The sequence below is a fragment of the Hypanus sabinus genome, unplaced genomic scaffold (genome assembly GCF_030144855.1).
Source record: "Hypanus sabinus isolate sHypSab1 unplaced genomic scaffold, sHypSab1.hap1 scaffold_849, whole genome shotgun sequence".
Classification (NCBI taxonomy): Eukaryota; Metazoa; Chordata; class Chondrichthyes; order Myliobatiformes; family Dasyatidae; genus Hypanus; species Hypanus sabinus.
In genome coordinates, this window is record NW_026781702.1 from 58253 (window position 1) to 80350 (window position 22098).

General features: G+C 47.2%; 1 protein-coding gene across 1 annotated transcript; it reads right to left on the reverse strand.

The window, feature by feature from the left end:
* Positions 1–17966: 17966 nt before the first annotated feature.
* Positions 17967–21888, reverse strand: LOC132390302 (oxidized low-density lipoprotein receptor 1-like). The gene is made up of 4 exons (XM_059962920.1): positions 21815–21888; positions 20016–20158; positions 19406–19470; positions 17967–18451 (listed from the first exon to the last, which is right to left on the reverse strand). The coding sequence occupies exons 1-4, from the start codon at positions 21882–21884 to the stop codon at positions 18256–18258; spliced, it is 474 nt and encodes a 157-aa protein (XP_059818903.1). The 5' UTR covers positions 21885–21888; the 3' UTR covers positions 17967–18255.
* Positions 21889–22098: the final 210 nt, after the last annotated feature.

A 22098-nucleotide genomic window follows, 5' to 3' on the forward strand; every position in this document is an offset into this window, starting at 1 on the left:
GGAGGTTTGTGCCCGTGATGGGGCTGGCTGAGCCTGGAACCCTCTGCAGCCTTTGGCGACCCTCTGCGTTGCAGCCTCCACACCGGGCGGCGATGCGACAAGTCAGAACGCTCTCAACAGTACATCCGGAGAAATTCGCGAGTCTTCAATGACAGTTCATATCCCCTAAAATTCCTCACTCTCTAATGCGTTTTGTAACGAGAGAGATATAACCATAAAACCATATAACATTTACAGCACGGAAAGAAGCCATCTCAGCCCTTTTAGTCCCTGCCGGACGCTTACTCTTACCTAGTCCCACCGAACTGCACTCAGCCCATAATCCTCCATTCCTTTCCTGTCCATATTGTCATTACTTTAAATGACAATATCGAACCAGCCTATACCATTTCTACTGGAAGCTCGTTCCACACAGCTACCACTCTTGTTTCCCCTCTTGTTGCCACTACACTTTTGCCCCCTAACTTTCAACTCATGTCCCCTTGTTCGAGTCTCCCCTACTCTCTATGCAAAAAGCCTACCTGCATCAACTCTATCTATCTACCTGATAATTTTAAATGCCTCAATCAAGTCCCCCCTCAATCTTCTACGCTCCAAAGAATAAAGACGTAACTTGTTCAACCTTTCTCTGTGACTTAGGTGCTGAAACTCAGGAAACATTCTAGTAAATCGCCTGTGTACTCTCTCTATTTTCTTGATATATTTACTATAATTCGGTGAACAGAACTGTACACAGTATTCCAACGTTCACCTCACCAAGGCCTTGTACAATTTTAACATTACATCTCAAATGCTTTACTCAATCCTCTGATTTATAAAGGCAAGCATACCAAAAGTATACTTCACCACCCTATCCACATGAGATTTCAACTTCAGGGTACTATGCACCATTATTCTTAGATCACTCTGTTCGACTGCATTCCTCAATGCCCTCCAATTTACCATGTATGTCCTCATTTGATTAGTCCCACCTAAATGTAACACCCCACACTTATCAGCATTAAACTCCATCTGCCATCTTTCAGCCCTAACTGGCTTCAATCCATCTGCAAGCTTTGAAAACCTTCTTCACTCTCCACTATACCTCCAATCTTTGTATCATAAGCAAATTTGATGAACCAATTTGCTACATTATCATCCAAATCATTGATATAGATGACAAATAACAATGGACCCAGCACTGATCCCTGTGGCACACCACTAGTTACAGGCCTCCACTCAGAGTAGCAATCCCCCAATACCACTCTCTGGCTTCTTCCATTGAGCCAATTTCTAATCTAATTTACTACCTCTCCATGGAAACCTAGCGATTGAATCTTCCTAACTAACCTTCCATACGGGATCTTGTCAAAGGCCTTACTGAAGTTCATGCATACAATATCCACTGCTTTCCCTTCATCTACTTTCCTGGTAAATTCCTCGAAAAACTCTAATAGATTGGTTAAACATGACCTACCACGCACAAAACCTTGCTGACTGTTTCTAATATGCACCTGTCTATGCAAATACTTGTAGATCCTATCTCTCAGTATTCCTTCCAATACTTTACCTACTACCGATGTCAAACTTACCGGCCTAGAATTTCCTGGTTTACTTTTTGAGCCTTTTTTAAACAATGGAACTACATGAGCTATCCTCCAATCCTCCGGCACCTGACCCGTGGATATTGACATTTCAAAATTTTCTGCCAGGGCCCCTGCAATTTCAATACTAGCCTCCCTCAAGGTCCGAGGGAATAACCTGTCAGGTCCCGGGGATTTATCTGCTCTGATTTGCCAAAAGACAGAAAGCACCTACTGTATAAGTTAATACAGTTTAATCTGTATAAGTTCCCTTGTACAGACACAAAGTGAAGCTCCCTCTTCCCCGTCAAATCACGCACTCGCGTTTCCGACATTGGCTTCAGATCCTCGCTTCAGAAACACATCATCAAACTCTATCCGAGTGGATTGTTGACTGGCCTGTAATGTAGCCCCATGAGCATGGTCATGCATTTCTCATTCCTCATTCTGTTCTGACGCATCTCAGCCTTCGCCGCTCCGGAGCAAATAAGCAAAAAAATTCTGATCTCTGCTGACAGATTGTGCTACCGATTGGTGGCAGCATCCTAGTGAATCCCTTCTGTATCCTCTCCAAAGACACCCACACTATTTCTGTAAAGTGGCAACCAGAAATGACTTAGTGAACTCGGAAACGTCAAGCCCAGTCCCAATTCCCATCTACTTTGTCGGTCAGTTTCTCGGCACCCCAACCTTGTTGACTGAAGTCGCTCTCTCATTCAACGCTTCCATCTCTTCACGGTCCGGTCCTTTCCACTCTACACTGAGGCTGAACAGCGCTTCCGCTCCAACTTGCGATGAACAGCAGAAAACAGCCTGGCTGGATCCACACTTGGCAGATCTCTCCTGACGTCAATAAAGTTGGTCTTCCTCAAATTCGGAAACTACACTCAACGTCACACTTATCCTTTTACCTAATGGCATCACCATCACTAGATGGAAAGTGGTCCCCTACACAAACTTCTGTCCCTTGCCTTGTCCCATTCCGCTGTAGGAGATCAAGTACTGCACTCCCTCGATGGGACTTTATACGTATTGATTCGGGCACTTTCTTCCAAACGCTTGACAACCTATCTCACTGGTCCTTTCACAGTATGGGACTCACAGTCAATACCTGCTAAAATCACCCAAGATCACAGCGATATGCTTCTTGCAACAGTCTGCGACCTCTTACAGGTTTGTTCCTCTGAACTCCCAGGACTGTTGCCCCATGAACGAGTTCATCCCTTTTTATTCCTCAGCTCCACCCTTAAGTCCTCACGTGGACGAGTTCTCCTTTCTGTCATAACTGACCATTGCCGTGATATATTCAACGACTAGTTCAATATAACCGTAGCCCTTGAATTATCCCCGTATTAGTACGTCTAAAACAGCACATACCGGGAATGATGAATTAACGGTCCTGCCATTCCCGCAAACAACTCTCACTAATTGCTATAATATCATGCTTCCATGTGTTGCGCCCTGCCTTGAGCTCATCCTCCTTTCGTACAATACTTCCTGCATGGAAATGGACGCATCTCAGAACATGAGTCCGAGCAGGATCAACCTTTTCCTTCCTGACTTTGTCTGACGTCTTGACAACATCTGTACCAACAACCACTCCACTGTCTGTTATGGGATTATTGTTCCAAAACCCTACTCCAGTGTAAACCCCACCATTCTCCCTTTCTAATGGCGAAACCCACGCTGGGGTGTTACTTCTACTTCGGTTCAGGTGTAAACTGGGAGAATTGCTCGCTGGCGGAGAAAATGAAGCAGAGGCCAAACGCGGAGCCGTGTTTTGCGGCCTCCAGGCAGCAGACTCTGCTGCCCCCAGGTGCTCGTTCTGCAGAAGACAAGCTCTGTTGTGGTCGAATGCAGATTTGCATAAATGTGTGCATACATGTGAATGTATATACAATCTAAATTGTGTGATTGTATAAATACTGATATTCACCCAGTGTTTTCTATTTTACCTGATGCATTTTTACTGATGTCTGGTTGAAGGACAATTAAACTCCGATTGGATTGAAACGCTCTCTTATGCACAGTTCTGACCTTCCATAGAAACCCCAGTGATTCAACTATCTGAAGCCCTCAATTCCACCCCAACACCTGAGCCACGTGTTGATCTCTATTACCCTCCTATTTCTGGCGACACCAGCCCGTGCAGAACTCGGTCGCTCACCCTCCCATTTGACATCGCTGAGGACCCACTCCGAGAGCTCGCGGGAGGCAAGAATCACAATCCTGCACAGAAAGCCAGTATTATGTTCCCCCAAATATGAATCGCCGATAACCACAGCTTGTTTCATCTCGCCTTCCCTTCTTAACCACAGAGACAAACTCGGTGCCAGAGACCGGAACTGTGAGAGTTTCCTCTTCTCGGTCATTTCCACCCGTCTCCCCCACCCAGACGTATAGGAAGTGGTAGACCTGTTATTAAGCCAGTTGGGCACAGGGGTACTCTACAGTGGGTCTAGTGGTTAACCCCTTTCAACCTCCTGACTGTCTGCCAGTTTCCTGTTATCTGCATATGGGGTCTAACATCCTCCCAATATATCTCCCAACTATTCCTCCACCTACTCGAATGATCCTGAGTTCATCCAGTAGCAGTTCCAGCTCCATAAATCCGAGTGTTAGAATCTGCATCCGGAGGCAATTATCAGAGGCGAGGTTGTCAGAGACACTGGAGGTCTCCCTGTCGTCACAGATCCTGCAAGAGGAGCATTCTACTCTCCTGCCAGGCATGCCTTCTGTTCTAACAGTGCAATTATAAACGATAAATAAACTGAAAACAAACCTACCAACAGTTTGCCCTGACAGTGATATGCAAAAGTTTGGGCACCCCTGGTCACAGTTTTTGTTACTTTGAATAGCTAAGCGAGTAAAAGTGGACCTGAATTCCAAAAGGCATAATGTTAAAAATGACACAGTTCTTTAATATTTTAAGCAAGATTGCCTTTTTTATTTTCCATCTTTTACAGTTTCAAAATAACAAAAATGTATTAGCGCCCGAAGCAAATGTTTGGGTCCCCTGCATGGTGCATGGTCAGTACTCAGTAACGCCTACTTTGGCAAGTGTCACATCTTTTAAATGCTTTCTGTATCCAGCTAAGAGTCTTTCAATTCTTGTTTGGGGGAATTTTCACCCATTCTTCCTTCAAAGGCCTTCTAGTTCTGCGAGATTCTTTGCCCGTCCTGCATGCACTGCTCTTTTGAGGTCTATCCACAGATTGTCGATAATGTTTAGGTCTGGGACAGTGAGGGCCATGGCAAAACATTCAGCTTGCGCCTCTTGAAGTAGTCCATTGTGGAGTTTGAGTTTAGGGTGTATTTCAGATGATTATCCTGTTGTAGAAGCCGTCCTCTTTTCATCTTCAGCATTTTTACAGACGGTGTGATGTTTGCTTCCAGAATTTGCTGGAATTTAATTGAATGCATTCTTCCGTCTACCAGTGAAATTTGTCCCTCTGCCACTGGCTGCAAAACAACTATGATCGATCCACCCCGTGTTTAACAGTTGGACAGATGTTCTTTTCAGGAAATTCTGCACTTTGTTTTCTCCAAACCTACCTTCGACGGGCACAGGACAGAGGGATGTGAATTCGCAACAGAGATTTGGAGGAATTTATTTGCTAGAGAAGAGAGAATATGTGGAATTCCTTGTTACAGGCGGCCGTGGACGGGAATCTGCTGTGCATATTTCAGAGTGATAGATTCCTGACTAGTCAGAGCATGAAGAGATACGGAGCGAAGTCTGAACATTGGGAATAAGGATTGATCAGCCATGTTCAAATGATGGGCCGACACTATCGAGCAAATAGCTTAATTCTACCACTCTGCCGTATGATCGTATTTGAAGTTCCTGGGATAGTGGGTATCAGCGTCTCAGAGGGTCTACACTGGGCACAACATGTAATGCGAAGAACGGGTCATGTTCCTGTCAGAACAGCCTCAGGTACCCAGGTTTCAGCACTCCCATTCCTCGGAGAGTCGTTCGCTCTCACTTTCCCTTTAAGACTCAGACTGCCAATTATCGTCGGCCAGTGTTCCTTCATGGACTGTCTGTCGGTAACGGCCTCGCGCCGAGCACTCAGTGCTCAACCGTACGGGATCCATTTCTTGTACTGCTGCTTGTGAATTTATCTTTGGATTTCATCACTGTGCTCTTGCTTAATTCCAGTCTGAGCCGGAGTGTATTCTAGACTCTACTCGGCCCTTGCCTTCTCCACCATCCATACCTCTCTCGGTACAGAAGAGATTGCAAGGTTAGGAGTATTAGGGGATGTGGTCTCTCATTGAAGACTCGCGAATTTCTCCGGATGTACTGTGGAGAGCGTTCTGGTTTGTCGCATCGCCGCCTGGTGTGGAGGCTGCAACGCAGAGGGTCGCCAGAGGCTGCAGAGGGTTCTAGACTCAGCCAACCCCATCACGGGCACAAACCTCCCCTCCATCGAGGACACGTTCAAAAAGGAATGCCTCGGGAAAACTACAACCATCAGCAAGTACCCTCTCCAGCCTGGTAAGTTCGCTGTGCTCATCCGTACCATCGGGGAGGGGGTACAGGCGCCTGTAAACTCAACAATTTACAAGCAGTTGCTGCCTCTTCGCCATCAGTTTAAGAACACTCTCTACACATTTAAACGCTCCTTCGGTGTTCACCTTTGAACTAGTTTTTATTATTTTTCGCTATTTACGTTAATTTTGCATCTTCGACCGTGCTGAGGTCACGTTGAAGTTGTACAAGGTGTCGGAGAGTCCGCACTTGGAGTCCGGTGTTCAGTTCGGGTCGCCCTGCTGAAGGAAAGATGCCACTGATCTGGCAAGAGTGCAGAAGGAGATTTACGAGGATGTTGCTGGGTCTCGAGGGTCTGAGTTATGGAGAGGCGGCAAGAAGGAGGGGACTTTGTACCTTGAAACGTGGGTATGAAGCCAGGAAAGGCACAGATAGGTTGAACGTAACAGTCTTTCCCCGTGGTTGGGTGCTGAAAGCCAGAGTGCACAGAATTGAGGTCAGAGTGTGTGGAGAGATCGGAGAGCAAGGAAAGGTTAGAGAATGGGGTCCGAGGGGAAGAGAAGGGGTGGAAAGGGAATGAGTTTGTGAGAATGGGAGAAAGAGAAGAGGAGTAGAAAGGGAGACTCAATGGGGGATCGGGGGAGTTCGGGTCCGGGAAGGTAGAAGAGTTGACTGGATGGGGAGAGGAAGAGCAGTGGAGGAGTATGCGGATGCGAGTAGAGGAAGATAATGGGGTAGGAAGGAGGGGCGGAGAGGGTGGGAGTGTAAGAAAAGATGGGGTAGTGAGAGTGGTGTAGATTGAATGGGAAGAGTGGCGTGAAGTTACTTGATTGAAGTCGGCCCGACAGACAGATGACCCAGACCTCGGATCTCTTCAGGAATATCCGGGTATAAATGTGCCGACTTCTTGCAGATGAATCTGTGTTTACTTTTGCAATTATAGCTCCAGTACTGCACTTACTGCAGCTGGACCGTCTCTCGGACATCGAGTAGGAAGAGAGCGGAGGGACGACGTAGATGGGGAGTGTTTAGCGGGCGGAGTGTATCACGGAGACGGGGCGGGGCGTATGTGTACGTACGGGATGATGGAGATGGCGAAGTGTGCAGGAGAGGATGTGGGTCAAGGAGACGGGGTTGCTTGTAGGCGAGGGATGGGTGACGGAACGAGGAGCCGTGCACTGCAGTCTGTCCGACGGTGACTGGGAATAGTGTAGGAGTAGGGTAACGGAGTCGGGTTGTGATTTTGGAGAGGGAGTGTGTTATGACGACGGGGAGGTCAGTATTCGAGTTACAGTGCAGGGCCTGACTCTGTGTTGGTATCGTTGAGTTTTGAGATCCTTCTGTGGTGCAGAGCCTGTCTCTGTCAGTGTCACGATGAGGGGCGTGTTCATGTCAGATGTGGGTTGTGGCTGTGACACCGAAACACTTTCAGTGTCCCATTGCAGAACGTCTCCGTCTCTCACTGAGAGTTGTGTGTCTCGTTCATAGCTTATGCAAACGGTACTGTCCCTCTTGCAATCCAGTCTCACTGATATCTGCCGAGTCAGGCTCAGGGGCGTTGACCCTTGACCTGAGCGCATCGGCCCTTTGAACAATACTTCCTGCATTGAAGCGCACGCAGCTCAGAACATGAGTCCCAGCAGGCTCAACCTTTTGCTTCTTGACTTTTACAGAAGACTTAACAACATCTATCCCAACAACCACTCAGCTATCTGTAATGGCGTTCATGTCTAATTGTCCCTGCAACTATAATTTAAACCACCACTCTCCCATTTTAATGGCAAAAAATTACCCCTGGAATATTAGTTCCAATCCAGTTCAGGGAGAGGAAATGAGCTGAGAAAGGTAGAGGCGGTGTGGCGCGGCCTGCAGCCAGGTGTCTGTGCTGCCCCCCGGAGTTCCTCGGCAGAAGACAATCTCTGTTGTGAACAATTGTAGATTACCATGGCATTCAAAATGCCCAGGGGGTCTCAAGCTGCAGAGATGTGTATGTGTGTGTGTGTGTGTGTGTGTGTGTGTGTGTGTGTGTGTGTGTTGGTGTGTGTGTGTGTGTGTGTGTGTGTGCAGAATGCGAAAATGTACTTACTGATTTCCGACATATGCTTGCTATCTTCATATTTTATCCATATTATGTGCGTTTCAACTCTAACAATTTATCCTCGTTTTAAACTGAATGTCCTTTCTAAATTTGGCCACACCTGCACATACATACGTTTGCAGAACTGGCTCGTTTCATACCTAAACACTGGCGACGATAACGACCGCACACGATCGAGGAATAACTATTTAACCATATAACCAGGCCATCTCGGCCCTTCTAGTCCGTGCCGACGCTTACACTCACCTAGTCCCTTTGGCCCATATAACCATATCACAATTACAGCATGGAAACAGGCCATCTCGGCCCTTATAGTCCGTGTCGAACGCTTACTCTAACCTAGTCCCTCGGGCCCATATAACCATATCACAATTACAGCACGGAAACAGGCCATCTCGGCCCTTCTAGTCCGTGCCGAACGCTTACTCACCTAGTCCCACTGACCTGCACTCAGCCCATAACCCTCCATTCCTTTCCTGTCCATATAACGAGCCAATTTTATTTTCAATGACAATACCGAAACTGCCTCTACCACTTCTACAGGAAACTGATTACACACAGCTACCCCTCTCTGAGTAAAGAATTTCCCCCTCGTGTTACCCTTAAACTTTTGCCCCCTAACTCTCAAATCATGTCCTCTTGTTTGAATCTCCCCTACGCTCAAAGGAAATAGCCTATCCACGTCAACTCGATCTATCCCCCTCATTATATTAAATAACTCTATCGTCCGCCCTCAACCTTCTGCGCTCCAAAGAATAAAGACCTAACCTGTTCAGCATTTCCCTGTAATTTAGGTTCTGAAAACCAGGCAAAATTCTAGTAAATATGCACTGTACTCTTTCTACTCTGTTGATATATTTCCTTTAATTCGGCCTGACCAATGCATTGTATAATTTTAACATTACATACAAACTCCTGTGCTCAATGCTCTGATTTATAAAGGCCAGCATACCAAAAGCTTTCTTTACCACCCTATCCACCTTCAGGGAACTATGCACCAATATTCATAAATCAGTCTATTCTACTGCATTCATCAATGACCTTCCATTTATGATGTATGTCCTATGTGGATTATTCCTACCAAAATGCAGCGCCTCACACTTATCAGCATTAACCTCCATCTGCCATCGTTCAGCCCACTCTTCTAACTGTCCTAAATCTCTCTGCAAACTTTGAAAACCTACCTCATTAGCAACAACGCCACCTAACTTAGTATCATCTGCATACTTACTAATCCAATTTACCACCCCATCAGCCAGATCATTAATGTATGTGACAAACTGCATTGGACCCAATACAGATCCGTGAGGCACACCACTACTCACCGGCCTCCAACCTGAGATACAGTTCTGCACCACTGCTCTCTGGTATCTCCCATCTAGCCACTGTTGAATTCATTTTACTACAAATGTACTTTAATTTTAATACATAACGATTGATCCTTCCTAACTAACCTTCTGTTCGGAACCTTGGCAAAGGCCTTACTGAAGTCCATATTGACAACATCAACTGCGTTGCCCTCGTCAACTGTCCTCGTAACCTCTGCAAAATATTTCGATAAGATTTGTCAAACATGGCCTTCCAGGCACAAATCCATGCTGACTATTACAAATCAGACCCTGTTTATCCAGATATTTATATATACCATCTTTAAGAATACTTTCCATTAATTTACCTACGACTGACGTGAAACTTACAGGCCTATAATTGCTAGGTTTACACTTAGATCCGTTTTTAAACAATGCACCCACATGATCAAAATGCCAATTCTGCGGCATCACCTCCGTTTCTAATGAAATTTCAAATATTTCTGTCGGAGCCCCTGCTATTTATACACCAAGTTCCCTCAAGGTCCTATGGAATATCCTATTAGGAGCCTGAGATTTATGCACTTTTATATTCCTTAAAATGTCAGTACTTCTTCCTCTTTAATTGTCATAGTTTCCGTAACTTCCTTACTTGTTTCCCTGACCTTACAAAATTCAATATCCTTCACCTTTGTGAATACCGAAGAAAGGAAATTGTTCAAAATCTCCCCCATCTCTTTCGGTTCCACATATAGCTGTCCACTCTGGTTCTCTAAGTGTCCAATTTTATCCCTCACTATCCCTATGCTGTTAATATACCTGTAGAAACCCTTCGGATTTATCTTCACCTTACTTGCCAATGCAATCTCGTATCTTCCTTTTGTTTTTCTAATTTCTTCCTTAAGATTCTACTTACATTCTTTATATTCCTCGAGCACCTCATTTACTTCATGCTGATTATATTTATTATAGATCTCCCTCTTTTTCGAACCAAGTTTCCACTATCCCTAGAAAACCATGGCACTCTCAAATTTTTAATATTTCCTTTAAACGTAAGAGGAACATAAAGATTCTGTTCTCTCAAAATTTCACTTTTAAATGACCTCAGTCCTTCCCATAAAACAAAATGTCCCAATCCACTCCTTCCGCCTCCTTTCGCATCTCCTCAAAGTTAGACTTCTTCAATCAAAAATCTCTACCCTGGGTCCAGTCCTATCCTTCTCCATAATTATATTGAAACTAACGCTATTGTGATCCCTGGATCCGAACTTCTCCCCAACACATACCTCCATCACCCTACCTATTTCATTCCGTAACAGAGATCTAACACTACCCCTTCTGTAGTCGGTACCTCTATGTATTGCTGCAAAAAGACTATCCTGCATACATTTTACAAACTCCTAGCCATCCAACCCTTTTGCAGAATGAGCTTCCCAGTCTATGTGAGGAAAATTAAAATCTCCCACAAACACAACCTTGTGCTTACTACAAACATCTGCTATCTCTTTGCAAATTTGCTCCTCTAATTCTTGCTTCCCATTTGGTGGTCTATAACACACGCCTATAAGTGTTACTACTCCTTTCCCATACCTCAATTCCAACAAAATAGTCTCTCTAGATGTGCCTTCTAATCTATCCTGCCAAAGCACCGCTGAAATATTTTCTCGGACAAGCAATGCAACATCTCCTGCTCTTCACTCTCCGATTCTATCACACCTGCAGCAACGAAATCCAAGAATATTTAGTTGCCAAACAAACCCCTTCTGCAACCATGTTTCACTAATAGCTACAACATCATATTTCCAGGTATCAATCCATGTTCTAATCTCGTTCTCGTCCAGAATACCTCTTTTCTGCTCCCCTGACAAAGGCAAAGCTATCGATACAGCTCGCCACTTTTCACCCTCTTCCGTGCTGAGCCACAGAAACATACTCAGTGCCTGAGACCTGCCCGCTGAGACTTTCCCCTGGTTGAGCATTTGCACCTCTCTCCTCCCATCCGGAAGTATCCAAAGTGGTCTACCTGCTATTGAGAGGATTGGCCAATAGTGGCCTCTGCAATGACTCTGGCTGTTTAACCACTTTCACCATCCTGTTAAAGTGGTCAAAGGAACTAGGGTAAAGGACGAACTGAAGGACTTTTAAATTAGGCAAGAAATGGTGTTGTATAGACTGTTGAGTCTCTAGGTTGATAATTCCCCGGGACCTGATGGTCTGCATACCAGGGTACTTAAAGAGGTGGTTTTAGACATTGTGGACGCATTGATAAGCATTTTACAATGTTCTACTAATTCAGGAATAATTCCTGGTGACTAGAGGGTGGCTAATGTTGTCCCACGTTTCAAGAAAGGAGGGAGAGAGAAAACAGGGAATTATAGACCGGTTTGCCTGACGTCAGTGGTGGGAAAGATGCTGGAGTCAATTATAAAAGATGGAATTACCACAGATTTGGATAGCCGAAGAAGGATCGGTCCGAGTCAGCATGGACTGATGAAGGGAAAATCATGCTGGACTGATCTGGAGTTTTTTTGAGGATGTAACTATGAAAATGAACAAGGGAGAGCTAATGGATGTAGTGTACCAGGACTTCCAGAAAGCTTTTGGTAAAGTCCCACATAGGAGATTAGTGGGCAAAATTAGGGCACATGGTATCGGGGGCAGAGTACTGAAATGGATTGAAAATTGGCTGGCTGACAGGAAACAAAGAGTAGCGATTAACGGGTCCGTTTCGGAATTGCAGGCTGTGACAAGTAGGGTACCGACAGGTTCGATGCTGAACCTGAGCTGTTTACAATATACATTAATGATCTATATGAAGGCATTAACAGTAACATTAGCAAATTTGCTGATGACACAAAGTTGAGTGACAGTGTGAAATATCAGGAAGATGTTATGAGAATTCATGGTGACTTGGACAGGTTGGGTGAGTGGACAAATGTATGGCAGATGCAGTTTAATGTGAATAAATGTGAGGTTATCCACTTTGGTGGCAAAACAGGAAGGCAGATTACTATTTAAATGGAGTCAAGTTAGTAAAAGGGGAAGTGCAACGATGTCTTGGTGTTCTTGTACATCAGTCAAAGAAAGCAAGTATGCAGTTACAACAGGCAGTGAAGAAAGCTAATGGCATGCTGGCCTTTATAACAAGAGGAATTGAGTATAGGAGTAAAGAGGTCCTTCTGCAGCTGTACGGGGCCCTGGGGAGACCCCACCTGGAGTATTGTGTGCAGTTTTGGTCTCCAAATTTGAGGTAGAACATCTTTGTTATTGAGAGAGAGAGAGCTGCGTAGGTTCAATAGGTTAATACCCGGAATGGCGGGACTGTCATAAGCTGAAAGACTGGAGCGACCGGGCTTGTATACACTAGAATTTAGAAGGATGAGAGGGGATCTGATTGAGACATATGAGATTATGAGATTATTAAGGGATTTGACACGCTGGAGACAGGAAACATGTTCCCGCTGATGTGTGAGACCAGGACTAGTGGCCACAGTTTACGAATAAGGGGTAGGCCATTTAGAACTGAGATGTGGAAAAATCTTTTTCACCCAGAGAGTGGTGGATATGTGGAATGCTCGGCCCCACATGGCAGTGGCGGCCAAGTCTCTGGATGCATTCAAGAGAAAGTTAGATAGAGCTATTATAGATAGCGAGGTAAAGGGATATGGACAGAGTGCAGGAACGGGGTACAGATTGTGTATGATCAGCCATGATCACAGTGAATGGCGGTGCTGTCTAGAAGGGCCGAATGGCCTACTCCTGCACCTGTTGACTATTGACTATTGTCTATCACCCAGTTTCCTGTACCCTACACCGTGGGTTTAAAGACCTCTCCATATGTCTTCCCTATCAACCCCTCAGCTTCCCGAATGATCCCGAGTTCATCCAGTTCCAGTTCCAGCGCTGTTCCGCAGAGTCTCACGGCGAGATGCGTGTGGGTGTCACGGTATGGGGTCGTTTAGAGTCCGGTCGGTGTTGTTTCCATGTCATGTTGAGGGGTGCGTAGGTGTCACAGTGTCAGCTGTGTGACTCCATCACTGCCCATGCTGTCTGTGAAGTGGCCGTTCTCTGTGTTTCGCAACCTATCGTCTAAGAGCTTGATTTAACCTATCCCCTGATGAGTTTAAATGTGTCTTTTTGCCCCTCTCGCAGAGCAGTGAACATAAATGACGGAACAGAACAGACCCTTTGGGCATGAATGTTGTGATATACCACTTGAGCTGAATCACTCCTGACTGCACAACAACCAACCCCCTGCATTCCCTGCACAGTAACATCCCTGTGAAAGAGGCACATGAACTCCTCTCTCGTTGAGTTGCTCAGTGATTCTCACGTGACTAGGAAAGCCACCTCGCAACTTTCAGTACTTCCCGCTCATCACGACTAATACAACGGAAACCGGGAATGTTGAGGTGACGCTCCTGCCCGCCCTGCAACGGCGCCTCACTAATGTCTACAATATCATAATGACAGCGGATGACCCCTTCCCTGGGCCCGTCCGTCTTTCGTACAGTACTTCTCGCATTGAAACGGAGGCAGCTCAGAACATGAGTCCCAGCAGGCTCAACCTTTTGCTTGCTCACTTTGTCTGTGGTCTCAACAATATCTACTCCAACAACCACTCCAACATCTGTTTTGACATTCTGTTTTTCATACCCCTGCATCGCTGGTTCAATCCCCATCCTTCCTCATCTTTAGTGACAGAATTTCCGGCTGGAATATCAGTTCCAGTCCAGTCCAGGTGGAAACGGTGAGATTTGCTAGGTGGCGGAGGAAATGAAGGGGCTGCGCCACGTGGGGGCGCTGTGGTGCAGCCTCTGGGCAGGTGTATGTGCTTCCCTCTAGTGTTCGCTCGGCAGAAGACAACCTCTGTTGGTGTCGAATCCAGATTTCGGTCGCATTCTGTGGACCACGGGCCTCAAGCTGCGTTGTGGCCTACTTTAAGCCTTATATATTAAAGTTTTTTTTGCACGTTTGGTTCTGGAGTAACGCTGTTTCGTCTGGCTGCATTTCAGCCTATTCATGTAAGACTGAATGAAAGTTCAACTAGGATTATATTGAAACATACACTGGTCACACTTTCCTTCGAAGAGAAGCCAATGTTCCAACTATCAGAAGCCCTCATTCACACCTCGACACTTTAGCCCCGTGTTAGTAGGTGTTGCCTTCCTATTTCTGGCCACATCAGCACGTTCCGAACTTCGCCTACTCACCCTCCCACTTAATATTGCTGAGGTCCCGCTCAGAGTGGTAGTGTCCCCGACACTCGGGAGGCGAAATACCATCCACGAATCCCCCTGTCGCACACAGAACCCCTTTTCTAATTCCCTAACAAATAATCCCCTATCCCACAGCGCGCCTCATCTCGCCCTCCCCCTTCCCTTCTAAACTACAGCGACCAAATCAGTGCCAGAGACCTGACCTGAGATACTTCCCTCTACTTGGTCATTTGGCCCGTCCCCCACCCAAAAGTATACTAAGCGGTAGACCTGCTATTGAACGGGTGGGCTGCAGAGGGCACTCTAACCTGGGCCTGTCTGTTGAACCGCTTTCATCCTTCTGACTGTCACCCAGTTTCCTGTAAACTGCACATTGCGTCTAACCTCTCCCAGTATAACCACCTCATCACACCTCAGCTTCCACGCAAGAATGCCAATAATTCTAAGGCGAAATAAGGAACTGTGAGGCCACATTTGGAGAATTGTGAGCACGTTGATATTCCGTATCGAACAAAGCATGTGGTTATATTTAAAAGGTTTCAAAGGAGGTTCCGGAAATAAATTGCCTGTCGTATGAAGAAAGTTTGATGGTTGTGGGCCTCTACTCGCGGGAATTCAGAATAATGAATAATGAAGGGTGCATATTGAAAAATTTCAGATTGTGAAAGATCATGACAGAGTTGGTGTGAAGAGAGTGGATCTAGGATCAGAAAACACAGCTTGAGAATATAGAGATATATTTTAAAAAGGGGATAACAAGGAACTTCCTTCGCCAGAGCGTTCTGAATCTGCGGAATTCCACGCCGCAGGCAGCCGTGGACTACCTGCCATTCTGTATATGAAAGAGATAGTTTGAAAAATTCTTCATTATTGAAGGAATGAAGGCGCGAGTTTGGAACCAAGAGGACTATGGATCAGCTGTGAAACGACCAGCAGACTCGATGTCCTAATTCTCCTCCTGCGACGTATGGGTTTAATTGAAGTTACTAGGTTATTGTGTGTTAGTAACTCAGAGTGTCTATTGTGGCCCAACACGTTCACGCAAACGCTAAGAAGGTGTCATGTTTCCGCACGTGCATTTCCCAGAGTACAGTTAACAGTCACTTTTCTTCTAAAGATTCAGAGATATAATTGTGCAATGCCACAATTCCTTATGGACAGTCTATAGTTAAAGCACTGTAGCAGAGCACTCGGTGCTCAATCGACCTTCTCCAGTTCGACTGCTTGAGAGTTTGGCTTTGGTTGGCTTGGTGCTGTATTATTTACTTCGTTTCTGAGTCTTAATTCCAGACCTGACTCTACATTTGTGTCTCGTTACAGAAGGGATCACAGCTTTAGGAGTTTGAGGGGATGTGCTCTCTCAGAGAGGATGAGGAATATTCTATGGATGTTCGGTGAGGAACTTTCTGACTCGCCGCATCGCCGCCGGGTGCGGATGCTGCAACGCACAGAATAGTAACGGGCTACAGAGGGTTCCAGCCTCAGTCGCCACTCTGGCGGTCACACCCCTCCCCACCATCGAGGACATTGTCAAGAGGCGATGCCTCGAGAAGGCGGCATCCATCACTGAGTACTCTCCCCACTCGGGAGAAGCTCTCTGCTCGTTACTACCATCAGGGAGGAGTCGCAGGAGCATGAACACCCACACACAACGATTCAGGAACATCTTCTCACCCTGCGCCATCACATCTTTGAACGCACAAGCACACACTCGACATTTTTTGCGGTGTTTATTAATGTTTGTAATTTACGTTAGCTCTACATATTTTTGCCGTACTGATGAAGCTAAAGAACAAATTGCATGCCGTATACATTTCAGGGCAAAAATCAAATAGCGACTCTGGTGAAAAAATATTCGAGAGGACAGGACACTGGGCACGCTGGCCTTCACCGGTCAGGACACTGAACACGGGAGTCGGGAGATCACGCTGCAGTGGTACAAAGCGTCGGTCAGGCTTTATGCTTCAGGAAAAATGCCACTGAACTGGAAAAAATAGTACATGGAGTTCTCCGGGGATATTGCAGGAAATTGAGGGTTATGCAGAGAGGGAGGGAGTTTGGGACTTTATTCCCTGGATCAGTCTTCTAAACTTACAAAGTTCCATAAACCCAAGAGAGGCACAGAGAGAGGAAATAGGCACAAACGTTCACCCAGGGTTGGGTTATCGAGCACCAGACCGCACAGGATTGACGTGAGAGTGAGTGGGAAGGAGACAGTGTATATTGTGAACACTGAGAGTACAGAAAGACGGAGAGGGAAGGCAGAGAGAGGGGTAGAAAGAGGGTAGAGAGGGAGCAAAAAGTGGGAAAGAGTTGGCATAGGGAGAGGAAAAAGTGCCGGAGGAGAAAGGGCGAGGCAGTAGGGGGTGGAGAAGAACGGCACGGGATGGAAATTGCCACAAAGCAGGAGATCAATGGGGACAGAGGTTTGTCGGTGTGTCGTGGAGAGAATGGGGATGCGAGCACTGATGGAGAATGGGATAGGTGGAAGGGACAGAAAGGGTGAGGAGGGAGTTCGAGAGGATGGAGCAGTGATAGTTGACGAAGACAGAATGTGGAAACAGAGGGGAGGAAGTATGAGGCAATAATAAGGTAGGTAGAGGGAGCAGAAAGAGCGGGACGGGGGAATGGAGGGAAAGAAGGGGACGGACGGGGAGAGAGGTGAAAGGGGTAAAGAGAGCAGAAAGAGCGGGACGGGGGAATGGAGGGAAAGAAGGGGATGGACGGGGAGAGAGGTGAAAGAGGGGGGTAGAGGGAGCAGAAAAAAAGCGGGAGGAGGAAGTACGAGGTAATATTAAGATAGGTAGAAGGAGCAGAAATAGCGGGACTGGAGAATTTTGGGAAAGAAGGGGATGGACTGGGAGAGAGGTGAAAGAGGGGGTAGAGGGATCAGAAGAAAGCGGGAGGAGGAGGTACGAGGTAATTATAAGATAGGTAGAGGGAACAGACAGAGCGGGGCGGGGCAATGGAGGGAATGAAGGGGATGGACGGCGGGAGAGGTGAAAGAGGTGGGAAGAGGGAGCAAAAGAAAGCGGGACGGGGAAATGGAGGGAAAGAAGGGGATGGACGGGAAGAGAGGTGAATGAGGGGGGTAGAGGGAGCAGAAAAAGCGGGACGGGGAATGAAGGGGATGGACGGCGAGAGAGGTGAAAGGGAGGTGGAGGGAGCAGACAGAGCAGGACAGAGGAATGTAGTGAAAGAAGGGGATGGACGGGGAGAGAGGTGAATGGGGGGTAGAGGGATCAGAAGAAAGCGGGAGGAGGAATTACGAGGTGATGATAAGAGAAGTAGATGGAGCAGACAGAGCGGGACAGGGAAATGGAGGGAAAGAAGGGGATGGACGGGGAGAGAGGTGAAGGAAGGAGGTAGAGGGAGCAGAAAGAGAGGGACGGGGGAATGGAGGGAAAGAAGGGGATAGACAGCAAGAGAGGCTTCTCGGTGTCTGGTGGAGACAATATGATTGTGATAAGCAGAGGAATTGGTGTAGCAGGGAAGGGCAGAGAGGGTGGGCAGGGAATCTGGAATGATCGGGGAGTGAGAGTGAAAGGGAGACTGGGGACAGTCATTTGATTCACGTCGCCTCCACTGGCTGTTGACAGAGACCCTGGATCTTTTCAGGAATATGCGAGAACAAAGTTGCCGACTTCTCGCAAATGAAATGCTGATCAAGATCGCAAGGGTAAATCCTTCCGAGTGAAGTCAGGTCACACTGACTGCAAGGGGACGTTCCAGAGGACCCCTTGTACAGGAGACCGAAGCTCACATTCCTATTCAAGAGAGTAAACAATTTCAACAGAGGCAAAACAGCTCCAGCAGAGAACTCGAGCCGAGACCGTCCCCAAGCTAATCCCATGGTTTTGCTATCACCTAACAGACTGTGTCAGTACGCAAACTCATCCCACGCAACTGCTCTTCACCACGGCCCGGTGCCGGTACCCAGACAGATACCTCGGTCCCAATATCTCCCACAATCCTTTGTCAGTCCACAACAAAGGCACTGACCCAATGTCTCCCCACAGCCCCGTATCCCCCAAACTAATCCCACCGAACCGCTTCCTCAACACAGTCCTCTGTCAGTCCCCATACGAATCGAACACGCCCACCCTCTCCCCTCTGATCTGTTTCAGTCCGCGAACAACCCCCACTCTACCACCGTCTAATCCACCTGCCCAGCTCTGATCCCTCAGATCTACGTCATTCAGCAAACGAATCACACTGTTCCTCCCTCTAATCACAGCCCGGCAACTATCTCCGAACTAATCACATTAACCCATTGTGTGCCCATCGCCCTGTACTGGACTCCAAACTAAACCAGTTCTCCTACTCTCGCCCCACAGATCTATGTCAGTCACTAAACTAATCCGGCTGTTGCTCCCTCGCCACACAGCCCGGCGACTATCTCCAAAATGATCCCATTGAACAGCGCTCTCCAACCGACATGGGTCATACAAAAATAATCCCTGTGTACTGCACTGTCCCCGCTGCCCCATGCAAGTTTCCGAAATATTCCCACTGCCCTGTCCTTCCCCGGTAGACACGTGTCGGCCCCAAAATGTTCGGACTGTATCACCCTGCACTCTACCCACGTACAGTCTACAGGCAAATCCCAATGCCCCTCCCTTTTCCCACAAAACTACTTCAGTCCGTAAACGAATCCCAGATAATCCCATCAGCACTATCTGAATACTCAACTCTCACCCACACATCAGTCCAAATCTTACCCGTCTTCGCATTTTCCAATCCAGTACTTAAGGTTCTTGTACAAAAGATTGTTGTATACAAAGCTCTGAGGAATTAATTTCATTTGATTAATGCCAAGAATCAAAATCTATGTAAGGAAATTCTCTCAGATGACTACAAAAGGAATCCGTGATGGGACGGTGTGGAGGGCGATTCAATCTGTGTCTGACCCCGGGAGTGTGTGATGGGACGGTGTGGAGGGAATTCACTCTTTGTCTGACCCCAAAAGTGTGTGATGGGACAGTGTGAAGTTAGCTTCACTCTGAGTCTGACCACGGGAGTGTGTGATGGGACGGTGTGAAGGGAGCTTCACTCTGTGTCTGACCACGGGAGTATGTGATGGGACAGTGTGGAGGAAGGTTCACTTTGTGTCAGACCCCGGGAACGCGTGTCTTCACGGCATGGAGGGAGAAACGCTCAGTGTCTGAACCGGGAGTGTGTGAAGGAAAGATGTGGAGGGAGATTCACTCTGTGTCAGAGCCCGTGAGTGTGTGCTGGGAGTGTGTGTTGTGTGTTCAATCTGTGCCTGAATCCGAGAGTGTGTGATGATTCCTGTGATATTGTGGGATCTTCCCGTGCTGTGACACATACCGCTTCATCCCTTGAATTGATTTCCAGCAGCCTTGAATCACGGATTGAACATTCTTGTATCGCTTTTTGGAAAGATGCTTTAAACCTGGATACGTAATAACACCGGTCTTTATTTGTGACCCAGTCCTTGGAACTGTTTTGCTCTGGAAATCACGAACACGGAACAGTGAGACACAGAATGAATCTCCCTGCACAATTTCCCATAACACACAGCCGGGGGGACGCACATAGTGAATTTCACGCAATGCTGTCCCGCTATGTTCACTTGAGGTCAGGCACAAAGTGAATTTTTCCGCCCCCAACATCGTCCCATCGCACATTAACAGGATAAGGCACAGTGAATTCCTCCCCCAAACCATTCATCACACACTCGCGGAATCAAGACGCAGAGTGAATCTCGTACCACACTGTCCTATCGCACACGCCCGGGGAGAGACACAGAATGAAGTTCCCTCCACAACGTCCGATCACAGATTCACAGGATCAGGCATAGAGTGAAGTTCCCTCTACATCATCTATCACAGACTCTCCAGTCAGGCACAGATTCAGGCTTCCGCTACCACGTCCCGAAACACTCACGGAGTCAGACAGAATGTGAGGCTCGATCCACAGCAACCCATCACACAACGGTGTGTCAGAAACAAAGCGATGCTACCCCCACACCGTCTCAACAGTCTCTGGTTTGGACCCAGAATTAAGTTCCCTCCAAACTCACCTATCGTGCACCCCCGTATCAGACACAGAGGGCATCAATCTCTCTCTCTCTCTCTCTCTCTCTCTCTCTCTCTCTCTCTCTCTCTCTCTCTCTCTCTCTCTCTCTCTCTCTCTCTCTCTCTCTCTCTCTCTCTCTCTCTCTCTCTCTCTCTCTCTCTCTCTCTCTCTCTCTCTCTCTCTCTCTCTCTCTCTCTCTCTCTCTCTCTCTCTCTCTCTCTCTCTCTCTCTCTCTCTCTCTCTCTCTCTCTCTCTCTCTCTCTCTCTCTCCCTCCCTACCCTCCACAGCGTCCATCACACATCACACATTTGCGGAGTGAGACACAGAGCTCGGCGACTGTGACAGTGTCCATTCACACACTCCAGAGATCAGACACAGTGTAGCTGCTTCAGCACCGTCCGATTACTGACACCCGGATAAAGGCATGGAGTGAAGACAGTAATTTGGGTTCCATCCAAAATGTCCCGTCGCACATTTTAGGAGACAGACGAAGAATGAAACTCTTGTCTCACGGTTTCTGCATACACTCCCAGCGTCAACCACAGAGTGAAGCTCACCCCACACCGCCCCTCACACATTCCCTACGTCAGAGATCAGAATTAAGATCGCTCGACAAAGTCCAGTCACACAAGGCCTTGGTCAGACACAGTGTGAATCTCCCTCCTTACGTCACCTTACTTCCATCTGCACGCTCCCATCACACAGTCCTGGAATCAAATACAGTCCCTCTCTCTGCACGGTCCCACCACATAATCCCGAATTCAGACACAGAGTAAAGCCCCCGGTGCACCGTCCCGTCACACACTCCGGGATTCAGAGTGAAGCTCTCACTCCACGGTGGATAACGCACTTCAGGGGTCAGACATGGGGTGAATCTCTGTGCAATGTCCGATCACACAATCCCGCTGTCAGACACAGAGTGAAGCTGGATCCATACTGTCCCGTCAGACATTACCAGAGTAAGACAGAGTGAATCACCCTCCATGCCATAACCATACACTCCCGATGTCAAGCACAGAGTGACGCTTCCTCTCTCCATGCCTGCCCTGTGACGAGGAGCGGGTGAAAGAAGGGGATGGTGCCTCACCTCTTCTGCTGGTCAAAATTTCACAGATTTGAGCCTTGGTTTCGTTGACAGATCTATACTTCGTTTCCATCTCAGTGCACTGGTGATGGAGTTCGCTCTGCATTCCTTTAAGAAGGAACAGATTACAGTTGAGTGCAGAAAGCTTGGATTGCAGGGTTGAGTTCAACTCATGGTAGTTTCGGTCGGAGGTGACCTTAGACTGACGAATCTTGGATACTGAGAGGGATGGTGAAGGATGTTTCGCTTTTGCAGTGATACGTGAGTCAACATCGCGCTACCGCACG